The sequence below is a fragment of the Hyperolius riggenbachi genome, chromosome 1 (genome assembly GCF_040937935.1).
Source record: "Hyperolius riggenbachi isolate aHypRig1 chromosome 1, aHypRig1.pri, whole genome shotgun sequence".
Lineage (NCBI taxonomy): Eukaryota > Metazoa > Chordata > Amphibia > Anura > Hyperoliidae > Hyperolius > Hyperolius riggenbachi.
Genome location: NC_090646.1, coordinates 191,188,029 through 191,206,231, shown reverse-complemented (window position 1 = coordinate 191,206,231; position 18,203 = coordinate 191,188,029). Strand labels below are relative to the sequence as shown.

The following is an 18,203-nucleotide window of genomic DNA, read 5'->3' as shown; positions in this document are numbered from 1 at the left end:
CCCTATTTGCACTAATAGTGCACAAAAAGGATCTTTATAAACCTCAATTTTGCATGACGTAGTTAAGGCCTCATCTTATTAAACAAGAACAGATCCCTGTTGGAGAGATCTTCTGCATCTTTTTTTATTTATTTTTTTAATTATTATATTGCCCAACAGAGTACAAATGTATGCAGCCATCTTCCTGCTGGCATTTATCTTCTAAAGAATAAACATGTCCAATCAAATTCATTTTATATTTTGGTCAAATATCAATTTGGTAGTGTCCTAGATATAGATACATTTCCATTCAATTCCACATTTAATAGATTATACTGTAATGTCAAATCTATTTTACAAATTGCTGTGTATTGCCAGCTTAGGGGTGTCTTTCATGTATTTGAGGAGGCCGGCAAATGTCTGTTGGTTGTTAGAAATTAAACCTTTCTGAAATTACATGTGGCATTTTTGTATTGCTTTGATAACTTGCTACATTTGCAGAATCCGATTGTAAAATGTCACCTTGCATCTGAAATTTTATGTTGCCAGTTGATATGATTAAGTAAGTGAAACTAAGAATAGCTGGAATAGCGGGAATAAGCTGACCTTGTGTAAGCACAGGTCACTACATTCTCAGGGGGTGGTGTTCTCACTGTGGATGTATGTTGTGCACACGCCAATATATCCAGTGCTCTCTGTAGCTGCCAGATGATGAAATCTCACATCTGTATTTCAGCCCCTCCCTAACTGATATGTACATATTTTGCTCTCTTTAGATGCTGTTGGTGTACTGGGAACTCCAGGCTGCGATTCCTGCATTTGTTAATGGTCTTCTAACAGAGACGAAAGGATCAAGACACCAATATCTTCATACGGTTGGACCAGAACGTTTCTCAAGTTATATTTGACATTTAGGCTAGTCACAATGAACGTGACAAGCTTATTCTCCTTTACCAGCCCAGCAGTGAAAAGGCTGCTTGGCTGGAAACAGGGAGATGAGGAGGAAAAATGGGCTGAAAAAGCAGTGGATGCTCTGGTGAAAAAGCTGAAGAAGAAGAAAGGGGCCATGGAAGAGCTGGAGAAAGCCCTGAGCTGTCCGGGGCAGCCAAGTAACTGTGTCACCATTCCCCGCTCTCTGGATGGCAGGTTACAAGTGTCACACCGAAAGGGCCTCCCGCATGTCATTTACTGTCGAGTTTGGCGCTGGCCGGATCTGCAGAGCCATCATGAACTGAAACCTTTGGAATGTTGCGAATATCCTTTTGGCTCTAAACAGAAAGAAGTGTGCATTAATCCTTACCACTACAAGCGCGTAGAGAGTCCTGGTAGGTTTCCTATCCAAAACATATTGTTAAAGTATGAACCATTTTACTACTGTATGCTGACGTATGGTCTTGTATTATTAAATGCTGTGAGTCCAAAAGGAGAAAAGCGCTATACAAATGTTAAACAAAATTCTTTAATTTCAAGCCTAATATCATGTAATATTTGGTAGATACAAGGTGCTAATGTTTACCACATGGTTTTTGATATTACAAAATCATTGACCTTAAATAAAGTCAGTAAAGTCAGATTCAGATTTAGATTGATAGGAACCAAACCAAGAGCTGTGGTTGGAGATTAGTAACCAGCAGATGATCTAGTTTAGCAGGCTTCTACTGACAATCCAGAAACCACCTCTTCAGTTATGCTTGCTTCAAAAAAGTTAGTTTTTGACCCCCTTTCCAGAGGGGGTCAAGAACTAACCCTGTCACATGACTATTGGTCTCTGGTTTCCAAAGGAATCGGCTTAATTTTAGAATATAATGCCCATTATTCCTATAGGCATAATGTGAGGTAAGTCTTTGACTTGTGCAGTAGTATGCTGTGCATGCAGATTAAGGAAAAAGAGGGTAGAGGAGAATTCACCTACCATTCAGATTTTTGTCAGCTTGTAGATCAAAACCAGTAACTACTTCTCAGTTGGCCAACATGGCGGCATTGTTTTTTTTCACACCACTTGCTAGATGACTGATGTAAAAGGCAAATTCTCTACACAAATTTGAACACTTATGCTGGGTACACACGTTGCGATTTCCCGCGGGATCGATTCGATTATTTCCAACATATTTGATCGGGTTTCCATGGATACAGCTGTCGTTTTTGCATACTTAATGTGCAAAATCGACGGCTGTGTCCATCGAAACCCGATCAAACATGTTGGAAATGATCTAATCGATCCTGCGAATCGCATGGGAAATTGCAACGTGTGTTCCCAGTATAAGAGATTACATTAACCAGTTCACATCCTAACTACAGTATAATCACGTCGTTGTAAGTGGCTCACGAAAGCCACACGACGTTATTATAAGTCACTTCACTTTAATGAGCCCAGCGTGCGTGCTGGCAGGCCCCTGGGCTCATTTACCCCCCTCCCTCTAACTACACTAAGGATTCCCTCCCGGGGGTCCGATCCTCCCACTCCCCGCACGATCCCTTTTATTTGGGCATCTCCCTCCCCCTCTCCTTCCCCCATGCTGCAATGCAGGATTAGAATGAAAACAACATACCTCCACTCGTTCCAGCGTGCGATCAGCCTCCCCTCCGTGCATCACCGCTGCCTGTGTCATTATGCCGAACGGATCGGGTCCCGGCTTGATGACGTCATCAAGCCGGGACCCGATCCGTTCGGCATTAAGACACAGGCAGCGGTGATGCGCGGAGAGGAAGCTGATAGCGCTGGAGCGAGGTGAGGTGTGTTGTTATCATTCTAATCCTGCATTGCAGCATGGGGGAAGGAGAGGGGGAGGGTTGTGGGGGGGGGGGGGGTGTCAGCATTTCTGTGGCTATCTGGGGGTGGGGTGGTTGTGGTGACACATGGCTATCTGGGGCAGGCACACTTTGCTATCTATGGGGAGGGGCGCGCAAATGGTCTGGCTATTTATGGGGAGGGGTTAATAATGCAAGAACATCTAGCTCTCTCGGGGGAAAGGGGGGATTAAGCAGCCCATCTGGCAATTTTTTGTGGGGGTCAAAAGGACACTTAGTATTTTAGATGGGGACGGGGCTAATAGAGGCACATTCGGCTATACTGGGGGGGGGTTAAAGGGGCACACCTGGCTATCCATAGGGGGTGGGGGGAATAGATGGGTACACCTGGCTGTTTATTAGAGGGGGGAGAACAAAGTGGACACCTAGCTGAAAATGGGGGTGGGGTATAAAGGGGCATATCTGGCTTACAGAGGGGCACATCTGGCCTTTTTGTATAGGGGAGGGGCTAATAAGGGGTACATCTGGCTATCTATACTGGGGGAGATAAAAGGGGCACACTTGGCTATCTATTGGGGGGGGGGATGGGGGAGTAAAGGGGCACACTTGGCTATCTATGGGGGGATGGGGGAGTAAAGGCGCACACCTGACTATCTATGGAGGGGGGAGGGGCACATCTGGCTAACTACGGGGGTTGGAGCTAATAAATGGGCTTAGTTTTTTTTAATATATGTATGCCCTCAGCGTATATGTTTCGGCAAATACAGCTTGTGATTACTGATAAAGTGCAATGCAAAAATTAAAAAAAAAATACACCTTTATTTACAAGTAATATATTGTTGCCATACATTGTACTAGGAACATAAATTAATTGTTGAAATAAACAGGACACATGGGCAAATAAAATGTGTGGGTTTGAGCTACAGTAAAACTTTTTATTTTCAAACTGTTGAAAACTTAGAAATTATGACTTTTTCAGTTTTTATTCTCTTTATTCCTTTTAAAATGCATGCAAAATAAAATAATTCTTAGCAAAATGTACCACCCAAAGAAAGCCTCATTGGTGGGAAAAAACAAGGTATAGATCATTTATGTGTGATAAGGGCTGATAAAGTTATTGGCTAATGAATGGGAAGCGTGTGAAATGTTGAAAATTGCTTGGGATTTTTAGGGGGAAAAGCCCAGGGACGCAAAGTGGTTAAACTTTGAACACAACTTTATGCTTGGAGCTTAAAATTCTCTGCCCCTTCCTAGAAACAGTATCAGCAAAAAGTCTACAATTGTCCCTGAGAATGCACTACCAGTTATCTTATGCACTCTAAGGCCTGGAACCCACTGAAAACCGCAAACGCAAAACGCAACCGCTAGCGTTTTGTCTGAGCGGTTTGCAAGCGGATTCATGCGCGTTTTTGGTCGCGTTTTGCAACATTGTATTTTTTTCCCCAGCGGGTGCCTAGCGTTTTGCGTTTTTATTCTGATTGGTCCTGTGAATTATTTTTCATTTTCTTACAGTGTGCTGAACCGCAAAACGCTAGAAAAACCGCTCAGTTTAGGTTTTGCTGAGCGTTTCTGCTAGCGTTTCAATACTTTACATTGAAGCGCTAACGCTCCCAAAATGATGCAGGTCCTGCGTTTGCGTTTCTGGGAAACGCAAACGCTCCTGTGGAAGTTGCCCCATCCATTAACATTAGCCCAGCGTTTTGGCAAACTGCTAGCGTATCGCAGTGCTGCCAAAAGCGCTCCTGTGGGTTCCAGCCCTTAATCTGATTCTGGGAGGGTAATTTTGGTGTGCTTTGATATGTTACAGGTACACTCGAACTGCTGTAGCCCACTAAGCAAATCTGTACTCTGAGGAGGGGTACAAGAGTTGAGGCCTGCTGCTGCAGAGGAGTGCAATTTCAACTGGCCATCAAAAATCCCATGCATCTGATCGCTAATACCCTGATCATGGTCCCACTGTACTGCTTGTCCCTGTGCAGCTGGTTACCCAGTATGACCATAAATTATAATGCAAATTACAGTGATTAAGACTTGAACAGATTCTGGCTAGCTCTGCCAAACTACATGGCCCGTCAGTACAACTGACATTTGAAATGTATACCTTTTTTTCATTAGCCCATTGATCTGGGTAACTGAATTTAATATTACCCGAGCAAACCTTTTAGTATGCATCATATTTCTGGACCACCCAGCTTTAATTTAGTACATCAATTACACTGAGGGGTCTGGCTTGAACCCATAAAAGGTGGGACTTAACATAAAAAAATACAGCAAGCCTTTCATATAAAAATGATCTAGCCAAGAAACTGTACTGTGTGGCATTTGTAATGCTGGCGGTTTCCCTTGCCACCCGCATTATGTCAACATTGGCAAAGGACAGTTAAGATTTTGGCTTTGGTTCTGAAAGAGGCTTGCTCAGAAACCTCTTCCAGACGGTCTTTTATTTGCGCGTTGGGCTACACTTAGATCCTTTCCAAACAGGTTTTAACACATGCTCCCCTAGATGTAGTATTCCTTGCTAGCACTGATAAAATGATTCAAAACCTCAGCAAGGTGCATTTCAGTTTTTACTTTTGTCGTGTGATAACACAGGCGCAACACAGATTAAAGGAGCTGGAATCTTGCAGGTATCCACAGTTCAGCCGATGCCAGCCAAGCTAACATTCATCTTTCACATGCAGGTTATCTCATTGGTGCTATCCAAGTTTTGTCAATCAGCAACTTTTTTTTATTTTTTTTATTTTTCAGGTTTAAAAAAAAAAGGGGGGGGAAAGGCATAGTCTGATTTAAAGCTGGTAGTACAGTATAATCTTATGGTAAACCTCTGGATATAGTAAACTCAGGCCTCAGGTCCCAGTAAATGCACCTGTATAAATATACAATTTATGACCAATTCTGATGTACCGTAGTAAACTACCTTTCCTGGTTCCTTGGCGTTTACTATTAAGGAATTCTACTGTGTAGTGATGAATATTTATTTAAAAAATACTCAAGTTTGTACATGTTCACTCAATCTATTTTTATTTTCTTTAACAAATATATTTTTCTTTACATTCCATTTCTTATATCCATGGGTGGACACATGAATGCATAGTTCAAAAGCTATTTTGCGTTTTAAGTGAACCAGAGACTGTTCACCCATTTATACTTACCTGGAACTTCCTTCAGCCCCATGATACCTTGGCCACCCTCACCACCCTGTTCACTCCTCTGTTCTGCAGTTATGACTCCCGGTAATACGGGCAGTTGCGGGCTTCTGCACATACGGGGTTTGGACACACATGCACGCCTCGTGGCGCTCCTGCGGCCTGGAGCGTTCTGTGCCTACACAGTACGCTCCCGGGGACCTGCAAGTGCAGAAGCCCATGACTGACAGCAACTGACCGGATTAGTAGCGCCACAATGGAGGGGCCGAAGAGGGAGGCCAAGGTGCTCATGCTGCTGGAGGAGGAAGTCCCAGGTAAGTAGAAATAAAGGCCAGTGTACCATCTCGGGTACCCTTTAAAGGAAACCTTAACCGGGAGGGATATGGATGTTTCCTTTTAAACAATACCAGTTGCCTGGCAGTACTGCTGATCTCTTTGGCAGCAGTAGTGGCTGAATCACACACCTGAAACAAGCATTCGCTAATCCAGTCTGACTTAAGTCAGAGCACCTGATCTGCATGCTTGTTCAGGGGCTGTGGATAAAAGGATTAGAGACACAGGATCAGCAGGAGAGTCAGGCAACTGGTAGTATTTAAAAAAGGAAAAATCCATATCCTTTTCAATTTAGGTTCCCTTTAAAGCAAACCTGTGGATTTTTTTTACGAAGGTAGTGGGAAGCCTGTGGATCAGTGTTTCTCAACATTTTATTAGTATGTACCCCTTTTAAAACCCTGTACTCGAGTACCCCCTAGCATAGTAAACATCACAAGTACCCCTTGACAAATATATATTTCATCGTAGTACATAATTGGTTGTAAACAATGTGCAAGCATTTATTATTGCTTTTAATTAGCTAAAATACTAATTTGGTGTTTAAATAAGAATTATAATTTTCTAAATCTCTAAATTTGTTATTCTTGGTTAAGTATATCAAGCCCGAGTACCCCCTGGAACCATCAGAAGTACCCCCTGGGGTACGCGTACCGCATGTTGAGAACCTAGGCTGTGGATGATAGAGGCTTTACATGTCTACAACAACCCTTCTGTTGCTCACATCAGCGCTCCCCCTCCCATGTACCAGCGTGGCTGTACTGCGTGTGTCCTGCCTGCGCAGTAGCACGAAGTTGCTCATGCACGGAGGACAAAACTGCATAAGTAGCTTTGTGGTGTAGTTTTGCTTTAATACATTCTAAACCCCCCTCACTCTACTCATTTCATATTTGAGTAATTTTGCCTACTCATAAGTTTATAATTGTCCCTCATTAAATCCTGTGCACGTGTCCACTCATAAGACAAAACACCTTTTTACAGTCTTTTAGTTTGTTGTATTTGTTCAGTGTTGAACCTCCTCCCTTGCCCTTCCTTCCTGCTGTATTGTCTCTTGTACATGATATGAGTTCCCCAACTGTGCATCCTCCCAGCTGCTCTGCTTTTCCCTTGACATTACATTTTTTTTTCCCTTGTCCTGTTGAGCTTGAACGTTGGTAGATATCCTTTTACAGTTCAAGTGTAGAGCTTCTAAATGGTATTGCCTCATTGTCACGATCACTATTCAGTTTAAGTAAAGCAGTTTTAACTGTGTAAGGTTGCTTCCGAACATGCTGGCCCGTGCAGATGTGTATAGTATGCATTATCCCTTTGCGTAGGATTGTTGGACAGGTTTGTGCGACAACCACAGTATATTAACGTTGTTTCTGCCACCAGATTTGGCACAATTATGCAAATCTAAATCTGCAGATTGCCCATGCTCTCAACTCCCCGTTCTACAAGCTGGTGAAGGGCCTCATAAACAAATAGTCCCCACCAATTTGAGACTAGCTCGCCCCTTAGATGGTTCTTGGCTGAGGCTGCTGTTCAAGGTAATCTTTGCGTAGAATCGAACGTGTACAGCAGCCTGATGCTCCCCAATGTGCTGGTGAGGATCCGAACTGCTGGATTTTCTCACCCAAGCCCTCGATGACTCACTGTTGTCCCCCTCCATGCCACATCATCATGGGCCACAAGTTGTTCTCCCCTCTTCAATTACATTTAAATGTGCCGTTTCACTGGACGCATCTGGTCTTGGAACTGTCACCTGAGGGATCAAGTCCTCATACCTGTGGGCAACAGCGATTGATGGGTGTATGTTGCTTTTGCCCTCCAAGACCATATTAGAATTTTGTTGGTGGCCTGATGTAGTCATAATTCCCTGTGTCTGCAGTGTTCATGGGGTGCCCATGCCTGTATTCTAGCCAGCCTTCTTTTGTTGAAATAGAGGCTGACTGAAGTACAGGCAAGGCTTTCTGTGTATCTGTAGAATCAAATTATCTTATGTCAAATCTGTTGTAAGCTATCCACCCCCACGCCTTGCCCCCTCTTCAGCAGCCACTCCTGCTTCAGACTTGTGTAGTTGCTGCCTGCAGTTGTCGGTGTCTAGTCTCTGTCATGCCTCATTGCTGTTTGATCACCATGGTATCACCAGAACCATGGCACTATCCACAGACTGCTGTTAGCGTCAGCTTGGTTGCTTCATTTCTAGTAACCAAATTTTACAACTGAACCCTAATTTTGCATTGGAAAATTATTTGTGAACTGTGATTGAGAAGTTTAGATGGTATGCTGAGCTCTGGAGATAAACCTTGGAGTCAGAATCCTTAAATGGACTCTTTTTTTTTTTTTTTTTTTTAAAGATTCTTTTATTTTATAAGAAAATATAACACAGGATTACAAGTCTATTTGTCAGGATCAGCATAAAAATTGTAACAGAAATCGCGGTTGTCATATTAGTGCAATATTATACATTCAATTGACTAGATGGGAATTGCATATATGTCAAGAAATATAACGCAACAGTCTAAGACAATATATAGCCAATCTGTCGTCAGCAACAGGGTGTGACGAAAAGCGGGCGCCGCACACCAGATTATCCCGTGGAAGAAGTATCAATGCTACCCTGGGCCCAGAGGGAACATACACCAGGGAGCCTATAAAGATAATAATAGACGGACTCATCAAGCACGCCATACCCACCGATCGAGGACCCAAAGCATGTTTAGATGTGGATCATGTCCGAGGGGCCCATACATACAAAAACCCTCCTGACTGAATAACCAAATTATATGAAAGAGATAAGGAGTAAGGAAAGGAAGCGAGAGAGAGAAAGGAATAGAGGAAGAGGGGTAAGATTGGTCACAGAGGGGATCTTGAGCAGCTCAGTAAGGGGACCCACGGGCACATTATCAATAGTGCTCCCCACCCGCCAGGGGGGAGGTATTATCAAGGCATCTCTCCACCCGACTTAGGTTGAAATTTGTGACTACCGATTAACTAATCAAAAGTGCTCGGTAGCGTTGCGTCTCCTGGAATTCAAACCATCCAAGCCAAGTTTTCCAATATTGTTCGTGTCTATTCTGTAAAGTAGCAGTGAGGTCTTCCATCTTTTGTGTTTGGTCTATCAGCCTGAGCCATTCCCCAATTGTAGGAGGATTCACCAATCTCCAGTGCCTTGCGACCAGTGACCTGGCCGCATTAACTAAGTGTCTGGTAAGCGTTTTCTTGTACCTTCTGATGGACCATGAATTATGATGGAGCAAAAAAAAATGCTGGCGAATCAGGAGGAAGAAAATCGGTCAATTCGTGCATAATATTTCTTACATCTAGCCAAAACTGGGTAAGCTTATCACAGGACCAGAAAATGTGTAGCATAGTGCCTACATCCTGCTCACATCTCCAGCATTGGTCAGAGGTGTTAGGAAACATGGCATGTAGGCGGGAGGGAGTCAAGTACCATCTGGTGAGCAACTTGTATCCCGACTCCTGAGTCTTGGAAGTTATAGAGGATTTGTGGGCGAACACCAAAATTTTATCCCATTGCTTATTGCTAAATGTAGTGCCTAGCTCCTGTTCCCATTTGTATTTAAGTGGAGCTGTCGGGGATTCAGCTTCATTCAATAAAGAGTACATCAGAGATATTGTTCCCCTTATCTGTCCTTCCCCCTGACAAGTTTTCTCGAACACGGTAAGGGGCCTATCAAAGCTTGTTTTGGGGCCCTGGGACACCAGGAAGTGCTTGAACTGAGCCCAGCTCCAGTGGTCCAGGTTCTGAGAGCCTATGAGTCCACTCAACGTGTGGAGATGAACCCAATTCCCACCCTCGAGAAGGTGCTGTGCTCGAAGTGTCGAGCCCCCATGCCAGTACATGTAGCTTCTGGGGGAGAGGCCTGGAGGGAAGGCAGGATTGTCCAAAATGGGGAGGAGTGGTGTTGGCCAGGGGGACACCTGAGATAGTTTTCTATATTTGGTAAAAGTACAAGCCGTGTAGGCAATTAGGGATGCTGCTGGATCTAAAATTTTCAAAGATTGAGTGGCCCAGGGGATGGATTTGGTGCTACTCTGTGAAAGTTCCTCTTCCATTCCCACCCACTTTTTAAGTTCTGCGTGCCTATGCCAGTCTATGATGCGGATAAGGACCGCTGCTGCATGATACAATCTGGGGTTAGGTACCGCCATTCCCCCCCAATTCCTTGGGAGCTGTCTGGATCTGATATTTTAATCTAGGCTTTCGGCCATTCCAGATAAATTTGGAGAAGGACTGGGAAACTGCTTTAACCACATAACGACCGCCCCCAGCCGATGGGCGGCGGCAAAGTCTGGGCCCAAACGACCGCAATACGCCCATCGGCGGGGGCGGCTGCGGGAGTGGCTATGCGGCGATCGCGTCATTCGTGACGCGATCAGCCGCCGGGGACTGGCTCCGCCCCCCGTTCGCCGTAACCCGCCGGCCGTTCGGAAGCGCCGGCGGGTTACTGGCATCCGGATCGCCGCTGCAACAGTGTATAATAGGCTTTGTAATGTATACAAAGCCTATTATACTGGCTGCCTCCTGCCCTGGTGGTCCCAGTGTCCGAGGGACCACCAGGGCAGGCTGCAGCCACCCTAGTCTGCACCAAACACACTGATTTCCCCCCCCCCTGCCCCCTGATCGCCCACAGCACCCCTCAGACCCCCCCCTGCCCACCCCCCAGACCACTGTTTGCACCCAGTCACCCTCCTAATCACCCATCAATCACTCCCTGTCACTATCTGTCAACGCTATTTTTTTTTTAAGTCCCTAATCTGCCCCCTACTCCCTCCTGATCACCCCCCCACCCCTCAGATTCTCCCCAGACCCCCCCCAGACCCCCCCCCCCCCCCCGTGTACTGTATGCATCTATCCCCCCTGATCACCTGTCAATCACCTGTCAATCACCTGTCAATCACCTGTCAATCACCCGTCAATCACCCCCTGTCACTGCCACCCATCAATCAGCCCCTGATCTGCCCCTTGCGGGCAATCTGATCACCCCCCCACACCAATAGATCGCCCGCAGATCCGACATCAGATCACCTCCCAAATCCATTGTTTACATCTATTCTCTCCTCTAAACACCCACTAATTACCCATCAATCACCCCCTATCACCACCTGTCACTGTTACCCATCAGATTAGACCCTAATCTGCCCCTTGCGGGCACCCAATCACCTGCCCACACGCTCAGATTGCCCTCAGACCCCCCCCTTATCAATTCGCCCGTGCAATATTTACATCTGTTCTCCCCTGTAATAACCCACTGATTACCTGTCAATCACCCATCAATCACCCCCTGTCGCTGCCACCCATCAATCACCCCCTGTCACTGCCACCCATCAATCAGCCCCTAACCTGCCCCTTGCGGGCAATCTGATCACCCACCCACACCAATAGATCGCCCGCAGATCCGACATCAGATCACCTCCCAAATCCATTGTTTACATCTATTCTCTCCTCTAAACACCCACTAATTACCCATCAATCACCCCCTATCACCACCTGTCACTGTTACCCATCAGATTAGACCCTAATCTGCCCCTTGCGGGCACCCAATCACCTGCCCACACGCTCAGATTGCCCTCAGACCCCCCCCTTATCAATTCGCCCGTGCAATATTTACATCTGTTCTCCCCTGTAATAACCCACTGATTACCTGTCAATCACCCATCAATCACCCCCTGTCACTGCCACCCATCAATCACCCCCTGTCACTGCCACCCATCAATCAGCCCCTAACCTGCCCCTTGCGGGCAATCTGATCACCCACCCACACCAATAGATCGCCCGCAGATCCGACATCAGATCACCTCCCAAATCAATTGTTTACATCTATTCTCTCCTCTAAACACCCACTAATTACCCATCAATCACCCCCTATCACCACCTGTCACTGTTACCCATCAGATTAGACCCTAATCTGCCCCTTGCGGGCACCCAATCACCCGCCCACACCTCAGAACGCCCTCAGACCCCAGCCCTGATCACCTCGCCAGTGCATTGCTTGCATCTATTTCCCCCCTCTAATCACACCTTGAGACACCCATCAATCACCTCCTGTCACCCCCTAGCACACCTACCCATCAGATCAGGCCCTAATTTGCCCCGTGTGGGCTCCTGATCACTCGGCCAAACCCTCAGATCCCCCTCAGACCCCCTTCCGATCACCTCCCCAGTGCATTGATTGCATCTATTTTCCCCTCTAACCGCCCCCTGAGACACCCATCAATCACCTCCTGTCACCCCCCTAGCACTCCTATCCATCAGATCAGGCCCAATACATCCTGTCATCTAAGAGGCCACCCTGCTTATGACCGATTCCACAAAATTTGCCCCCTCATAGACCACCTGTCATCAAAATTTGCAGATGCTTATACCCCTGAACAGTCATTTTGAGAAATTTGGTTTCCAGACTACTCACAGTTTTGGGCCCGTAAAATGCCAGGGCAGTATAGGAACCCCACAAGTGACCCCATTTTAGAAAGAAGACACCCCAAGGTATTCTGTTAGGTGTATGATGAGTTCATAGAATATTTTATTTTTTGTCAAAAGTTAGCGGAAATTGGATTGTTATTGTTTTTTTCACAAAGTGTCATTTTTCACTAACTTGTGAGAAAAAATAAAATCTTCTATGAACTCACCATACCCCTAACGGAATACCTTGGGGTGTCTTCTTTCTAAAATGGGGTCACTTGTGGGGTTCCTATACTGCCCTGGCATTTTAGGGGCCCTAAACCGTGAGGAGTAGTCTAGAAAACAAATGCCTCAAAATGACCTGTGAATAGGACGTTGGGCCCCTTAGCGCACCTAGGCTGCAAAAAAGTGTCACACATGTGGTATCGCCATACTCAGGAGAAGTAGTATAATGTGTTTTGTGGTGTATTTTTACACATACCCATGCTGGGTGGGAGAAATCTCTCTGTAAATGGACAATTGTGTGTAAAAAAAATCAAAAATGTGTCATTTACAGAGATATTTCTCCCACCCAGCATGGTTATATGTAAAAATACACCACAAAACACATTATACTACTTCTTCTGAGTACGGCGATACCACATGTGTGACACTTTTTTGCAGCCTAACTGTGCTAAGGGGCCCAAAGTCCAATGAGTACCTTTAGGATTTCACAGGTCATTTTGAGACATTTGGGTTCAAGACTACTCCTCACGGTTTAGGGCCCCTAAAATGCCAGGGCAGTATAGGAACCCCACAAGTGACCCCATTTTAGAAAGAAGACACCCCAAGGTATTCTTTTAGGTGTATGATGAGTTCATAGAAGATTTTATTTTTTGTCACAAGTTAGCGGAAATTGATATGTATTGTTTTTTTTTTCACAAAGTGTCATTTTCCGCTAACTTGTGACAAAAAAAAAATCTTCTATGAACTCACCATACTCCTAACAGAATACCTTGGGGTGTCTTCTTTCTAAAATGGGGTCACTTGTGGGGTTCCTATACTGCCCTGGCATTTTAGGGGCCCTAAACCGTGAGGAGTAGTCTAGAATCCAAATGCCTCAAAATGACCTGTGAATAGGACGTTAGGCCCCTTAGCGCACCTAGGTTGCAAAAAAGTGTCACACATGTGGTATCGCCGTACTCAGAAGAAGTAGTATAATGTGTTTTGGGGTGTATTTTTATACATACCCATGCTGGGTGGGAGAAATCTCTCTGTAAATGGACAATTGTGTGTAAAAAAAATCAAATAATTGTCATTTACAGAGATATTTCTCCCACCCAGCATGGGTATGTGTAAAAATACACCCCAAAACACATTATACTACTTCTCCTGAGTACGGCGGTACCACATGTGTGGCACTTTTTTGCACCCTAAGTGCGCTAAGGGGCCCAAAGTCCAATGAGTACCTTTAGGATTTCACAGGTCATTTTGCCACATTTGGTTTCAAGACTACTCCTCACGGTTTAGGGCCCCTAAAATGCCAGGGCAGTATAGGAACCCCACAAATGACTCCATTTTAGAAAGAAGACACCCCAAGGTATTCCGTTAGGAGAATGGCGAGTTCATAGAAGATTTTATTTTTTGTCACAAGTTAGCGGAAAATGACACTTTGTGAAAAAAAACAATTACAATCAATTTCCGCTAACTTGTGACAAAAAAAAAAAATCTTCTATGAACTCACCATACATCTAACGGAATACCTTGGGGTGTCTTCTTTCTAAAATGGGGTAATTTGTGGGGTTCCTATACTGTCCTGGCATTTTAGGGGCCCTAAACCGTGAGGAGTAGTCTTGAAACGAAATTTCTCAAAATGACCTGTGAAATCCTAAAGGTACTCATTGGACTTTGGGCCCCTTAGCGCAGTTAGGGTGCAAAAAAGTGCCACACATGTGGTATCGCCGTACTCAGGAGAAGTAGTATAATGTGTTTTGGGGTGTATTTTTCCACATACCCATGCTGAGTGGGAGAAATATCTCTATAAATAGACAATTGTGTGTAAAAAAAATAAAAAAATTGTCATTTACGGAGATATTTCTCCCACCCAGCATGTGTATGTGTAAAAATACACCCCAAAACACATTATACTACTTTTCCTGAGTACGGCAATACCACATGTGTGGCACTTTTTTGCGGCCTAACTGCGCTAAGGGGCCCAAAGTCCAATGAGCATCTTTAGGCTTTACAGGGGTGCTTACAATTAGGCACCCCCCAAATGCCAGGACAGTAAACACACCCCACAAATGACCCCATTCTGGAAAGTAGACACTTCAAGGTATTCAGAGAGGAGCATAGTGAGTCCGTGGCAGATTTCATTTTTTTTTGTCGCAAGTTAGAAGAAATGGAAACTTTTTTTTTTTTTTTTTTTTGTCACAAACTGTCATTTTCCGCTAACTTGTGACAAAAAATAAAATCTTCTATGAACTCACCATGCCTCTCACTGAATACTTTGGGATGTCTTCTTTCCAAAATGGGGTCATTTGGGGGGTATTTGTACTATCCTGGAATTTTAGCCCCTCATGAAACATGACAGGTGCGCAGAAAAGTCAGAGATGCTTGAAAATGGGAAAATTCACTTTTGGCACCATAGTTTGTAAACGCTATAACTTTTACCCAATCCAATAAATATACACTGAATGGTTTTTTTTTTATCAAAGACATGTAGCAGAATAACTTTCGCGCTCAAATGTATAGGAAATTTTACTTTATTTGAAAAATGTCAGCACAGAAAGTTAAAAAAGTCATTTTTTTGACAAAATTCATGTCTTTTTTGATGAATATAATAAAAAGTAAAACTCGCAGCAGCAATCAAATAGCATCAAAAGAAAGCTGTATTAGTGACAAGAAAAGGAGGTAAAATTCATTTAGGTGGTAGGTTTTATGACCGAGCAATAAACCGTGAAAGCTGCAGTGGTCTGAATGGAGAAAAAGGCTCTGGTCCTTAAGGGGCGAAAAGACTGTGGTCCCGAAGTGGTTAAAGAACGTAGCAGGGATATGGATAGGCATGGTCTGGAAAAGATATAACAAGCGTGGCATAATTGTCATTTTTATAATGTTGGCTCTGCCAAACCAAGAGAACTGAGGTTTGTTACAGTTCTGTAGGTCTTGTTTAATTCTGTTCAATGCTGGTGTAAAGTTGCTATACACTAGGTCTTTTGGGTCAGGAGTGATTTGTATGCCCAGGTATTTCAGCGACCTTGGGGGCCAGCGGAATGGGAAATTGATTTGGATGGTGATTTTGAGATGGTTCGGGAGAAGGACTCCCAAGGCCTCACTTTTATCATAATTGATCGATAAATTTGAGAGGCGCCCATATTTTTGGAATTCTGAGAGGAGGATAGGCAGAGAGATATGCGGATTAGTCAGATAAAAAAAGCATATCGTCCGCATAGGCGGCAACTTTATGATGGGATTTCGGGAAGTCCACCCCTCTGTCTATATTGTTGCGGATTGTGCAGAGAAAGGGTTCCAGAGACAGAGCAAAGATGAGCGGGGACAGCGGGCACCCCTGACGGGTACCGTTCTGAATATTAAAAGATTCTGACAGGACACCGTTTGCTTTAACTTTTGCGTTGGGGCCATTGTATAACGCCAGAATTCTCTTACGCATCATCCCCCCAGCCCAATATGGCGTAAAGTGCCTTCGATGAAGTCCCAGTCCACCCTATGAAAAGCCTTCTCCGCATCGGTAGAAAGAAGCAGAGTGGGGGTGGACCGGGACCTCACCCAGTGCAGGACATTCAGGGTGCGGATGGTGTTGTCTCTTGCCTCGCGACCCGGAATGAATCCCACTTGGTCTAAGTGGATTAGCTTATGCAGTAAAGGGGCAAGCCTATTAGCTAACATTTTAGAGTATATCTTAAGGTCCACGTTTAAGAGAGAAATTGGGCGATAGCTCTGGCATTGGGCCGGGTCTTTTCCCTCCTTATGTATAACTGTAATATGGGATTCAAGCATCTGAGACGGGAACCAGTGCTGGTTGAGTGGCATATCTGTGATTGTATTAAAAGATTTTAATAAGTGGGGTGAAAGTAACTGTCTGAACTTTTTGTAATATTCTGTGGAGTAACCATCTGGGCCTGGGGCTTTACCTGAGGGCATTTGGGACAGAGCCATCCCCAACTCATCCCCCGTGAAGGGCTCCTCTAAATTTTGGGAGTCAGTCTGCGGCAGTTGGGGCATCCGTGAATCTTTCAGATAGGATTTAATCATCTCACGTCTATTGGCCATTGAATTATTGGGCAAGGAGGAAGGGAGGTTGTATAGACCCGAGTAGTAGTCTTGAAAAATGTTTGATATAGCTTTGTATTTGTAGTGTAGGGTGGATGACCTATCCTTAATGCAAGAGATGTAGTTGGAAGACTGCTGAGATCTCAAAGCCCTGGCTAGCATGGAACCACACTTGTTTCCCCATTCATAAAATGTGCGTCTGCACCTTTCCGCAGCAAATTTTGCCTTGTGGAACAGTAGAGATTTAAGTCGTTCTCTCTCCCTTGTGAGGGCAGACATCGTGTCTGAGGACAGGTCCCCCTTATGTTTGCTCTCAAGTTCTTTTATTAGCTTAAGGGATTCTTGGACGTCTTTTTCCCGCTCTCTTTTGCGACGTGCTCCCTCCCGTATCAGTAAACCCCGGACGAAGCATTTGTGAGTTTCCCAAATGGTCATGGGAGACATGTCGTCAGTCACGTTCATCTGAAAGAACTCCTCTATCTTAGTTTTAAGTTTTTGGAATATTTTCTCATCTTGTAATAGTTATTGATTCTCCACGTGGGAGGTCTGGCTCTATTGTCTTCCAGGGCTAAATCAACCCATATCAGCGCATGGTCCGATAGGGTAATATTGCCAATACCTGGGGAAGTAGAAGTGGACAGTAGATTATGCGATATGAATAAATAATCTATCCTAGTGTAGGAGTTGTGAGGGAAAGAGAAAAAAGTGTAGTCCTTTTGCGTAGGGTTGTGTAGTCTCCAGACATCCACCAGCTGCATGTCATGCAGCAGAGTTTTGCACCTGCGTAGGAGTTTTTTCGAGATAGGGAACCTCTGGGAGGACGAGTCAAGGGAGGGCTCCAGGGTCAAGTTTAGGTCCCCCCCTAGGATAATACTTCCTTCAGAAAAATTACTTAATTTGGGTAGGAAACTTTGGAGGAAAGAGGTCTGCTGAGAGTTAGGGGCGTAAAATGAGCCAATCGTTACTTTTTGGTTGTAGAGTATACCTTTGATCAGATTAAATCGACCCAGTTTGTCACGAAATTCCTCTATGAGAGTGAATGGGGTATCTTTAGCGATTAGGATAGCTGTTCCTTTGGTTTTTGTATCCTGTGGGATACTGTAGAAGGCAGTTTTGTAATATTTATTAAATAGCTTAGGTGCCAAGGGGCCCTTGAAATGGGTCTCTTGCAGGCATATGAAGTTGGCTCGCTCTTTACGGCACAGACTCAAAACAGCCGACCGCTTTTCTGGTACATTTAATCCCCTAACGTTCAGGGAGAGCACCTTAAGAGTCTGTTTGAACATATGGATGCGACCCGGGGGGCCCCACAAACCACCCAA

General features: G+C 44.7%; 1 protein-coding gene across 1 annotated transcript in view; it reads left to right on the top strand.

Annotated features, from left to right (window-relative positions):
• The window catches only part of SMAD1 (SMAD family member 1), a 101,364-nt gene that overhangs the window by 39,277 nt on the left and 43,884 nt on the right, over nt 1-18,203 (top strand). The window contains exon 2 of the mRNA XM_068279332.1: nt 756-1,304. Within this exon, the coding sequence (XP_068135433.1) occupies nt 905-1,304 (400 nt within the window). The 5' untranslated portion in view covers nt 756-904. The remainder of the gene's footprint in view (nt 1-755; nt 1,305-18,203) is intronic.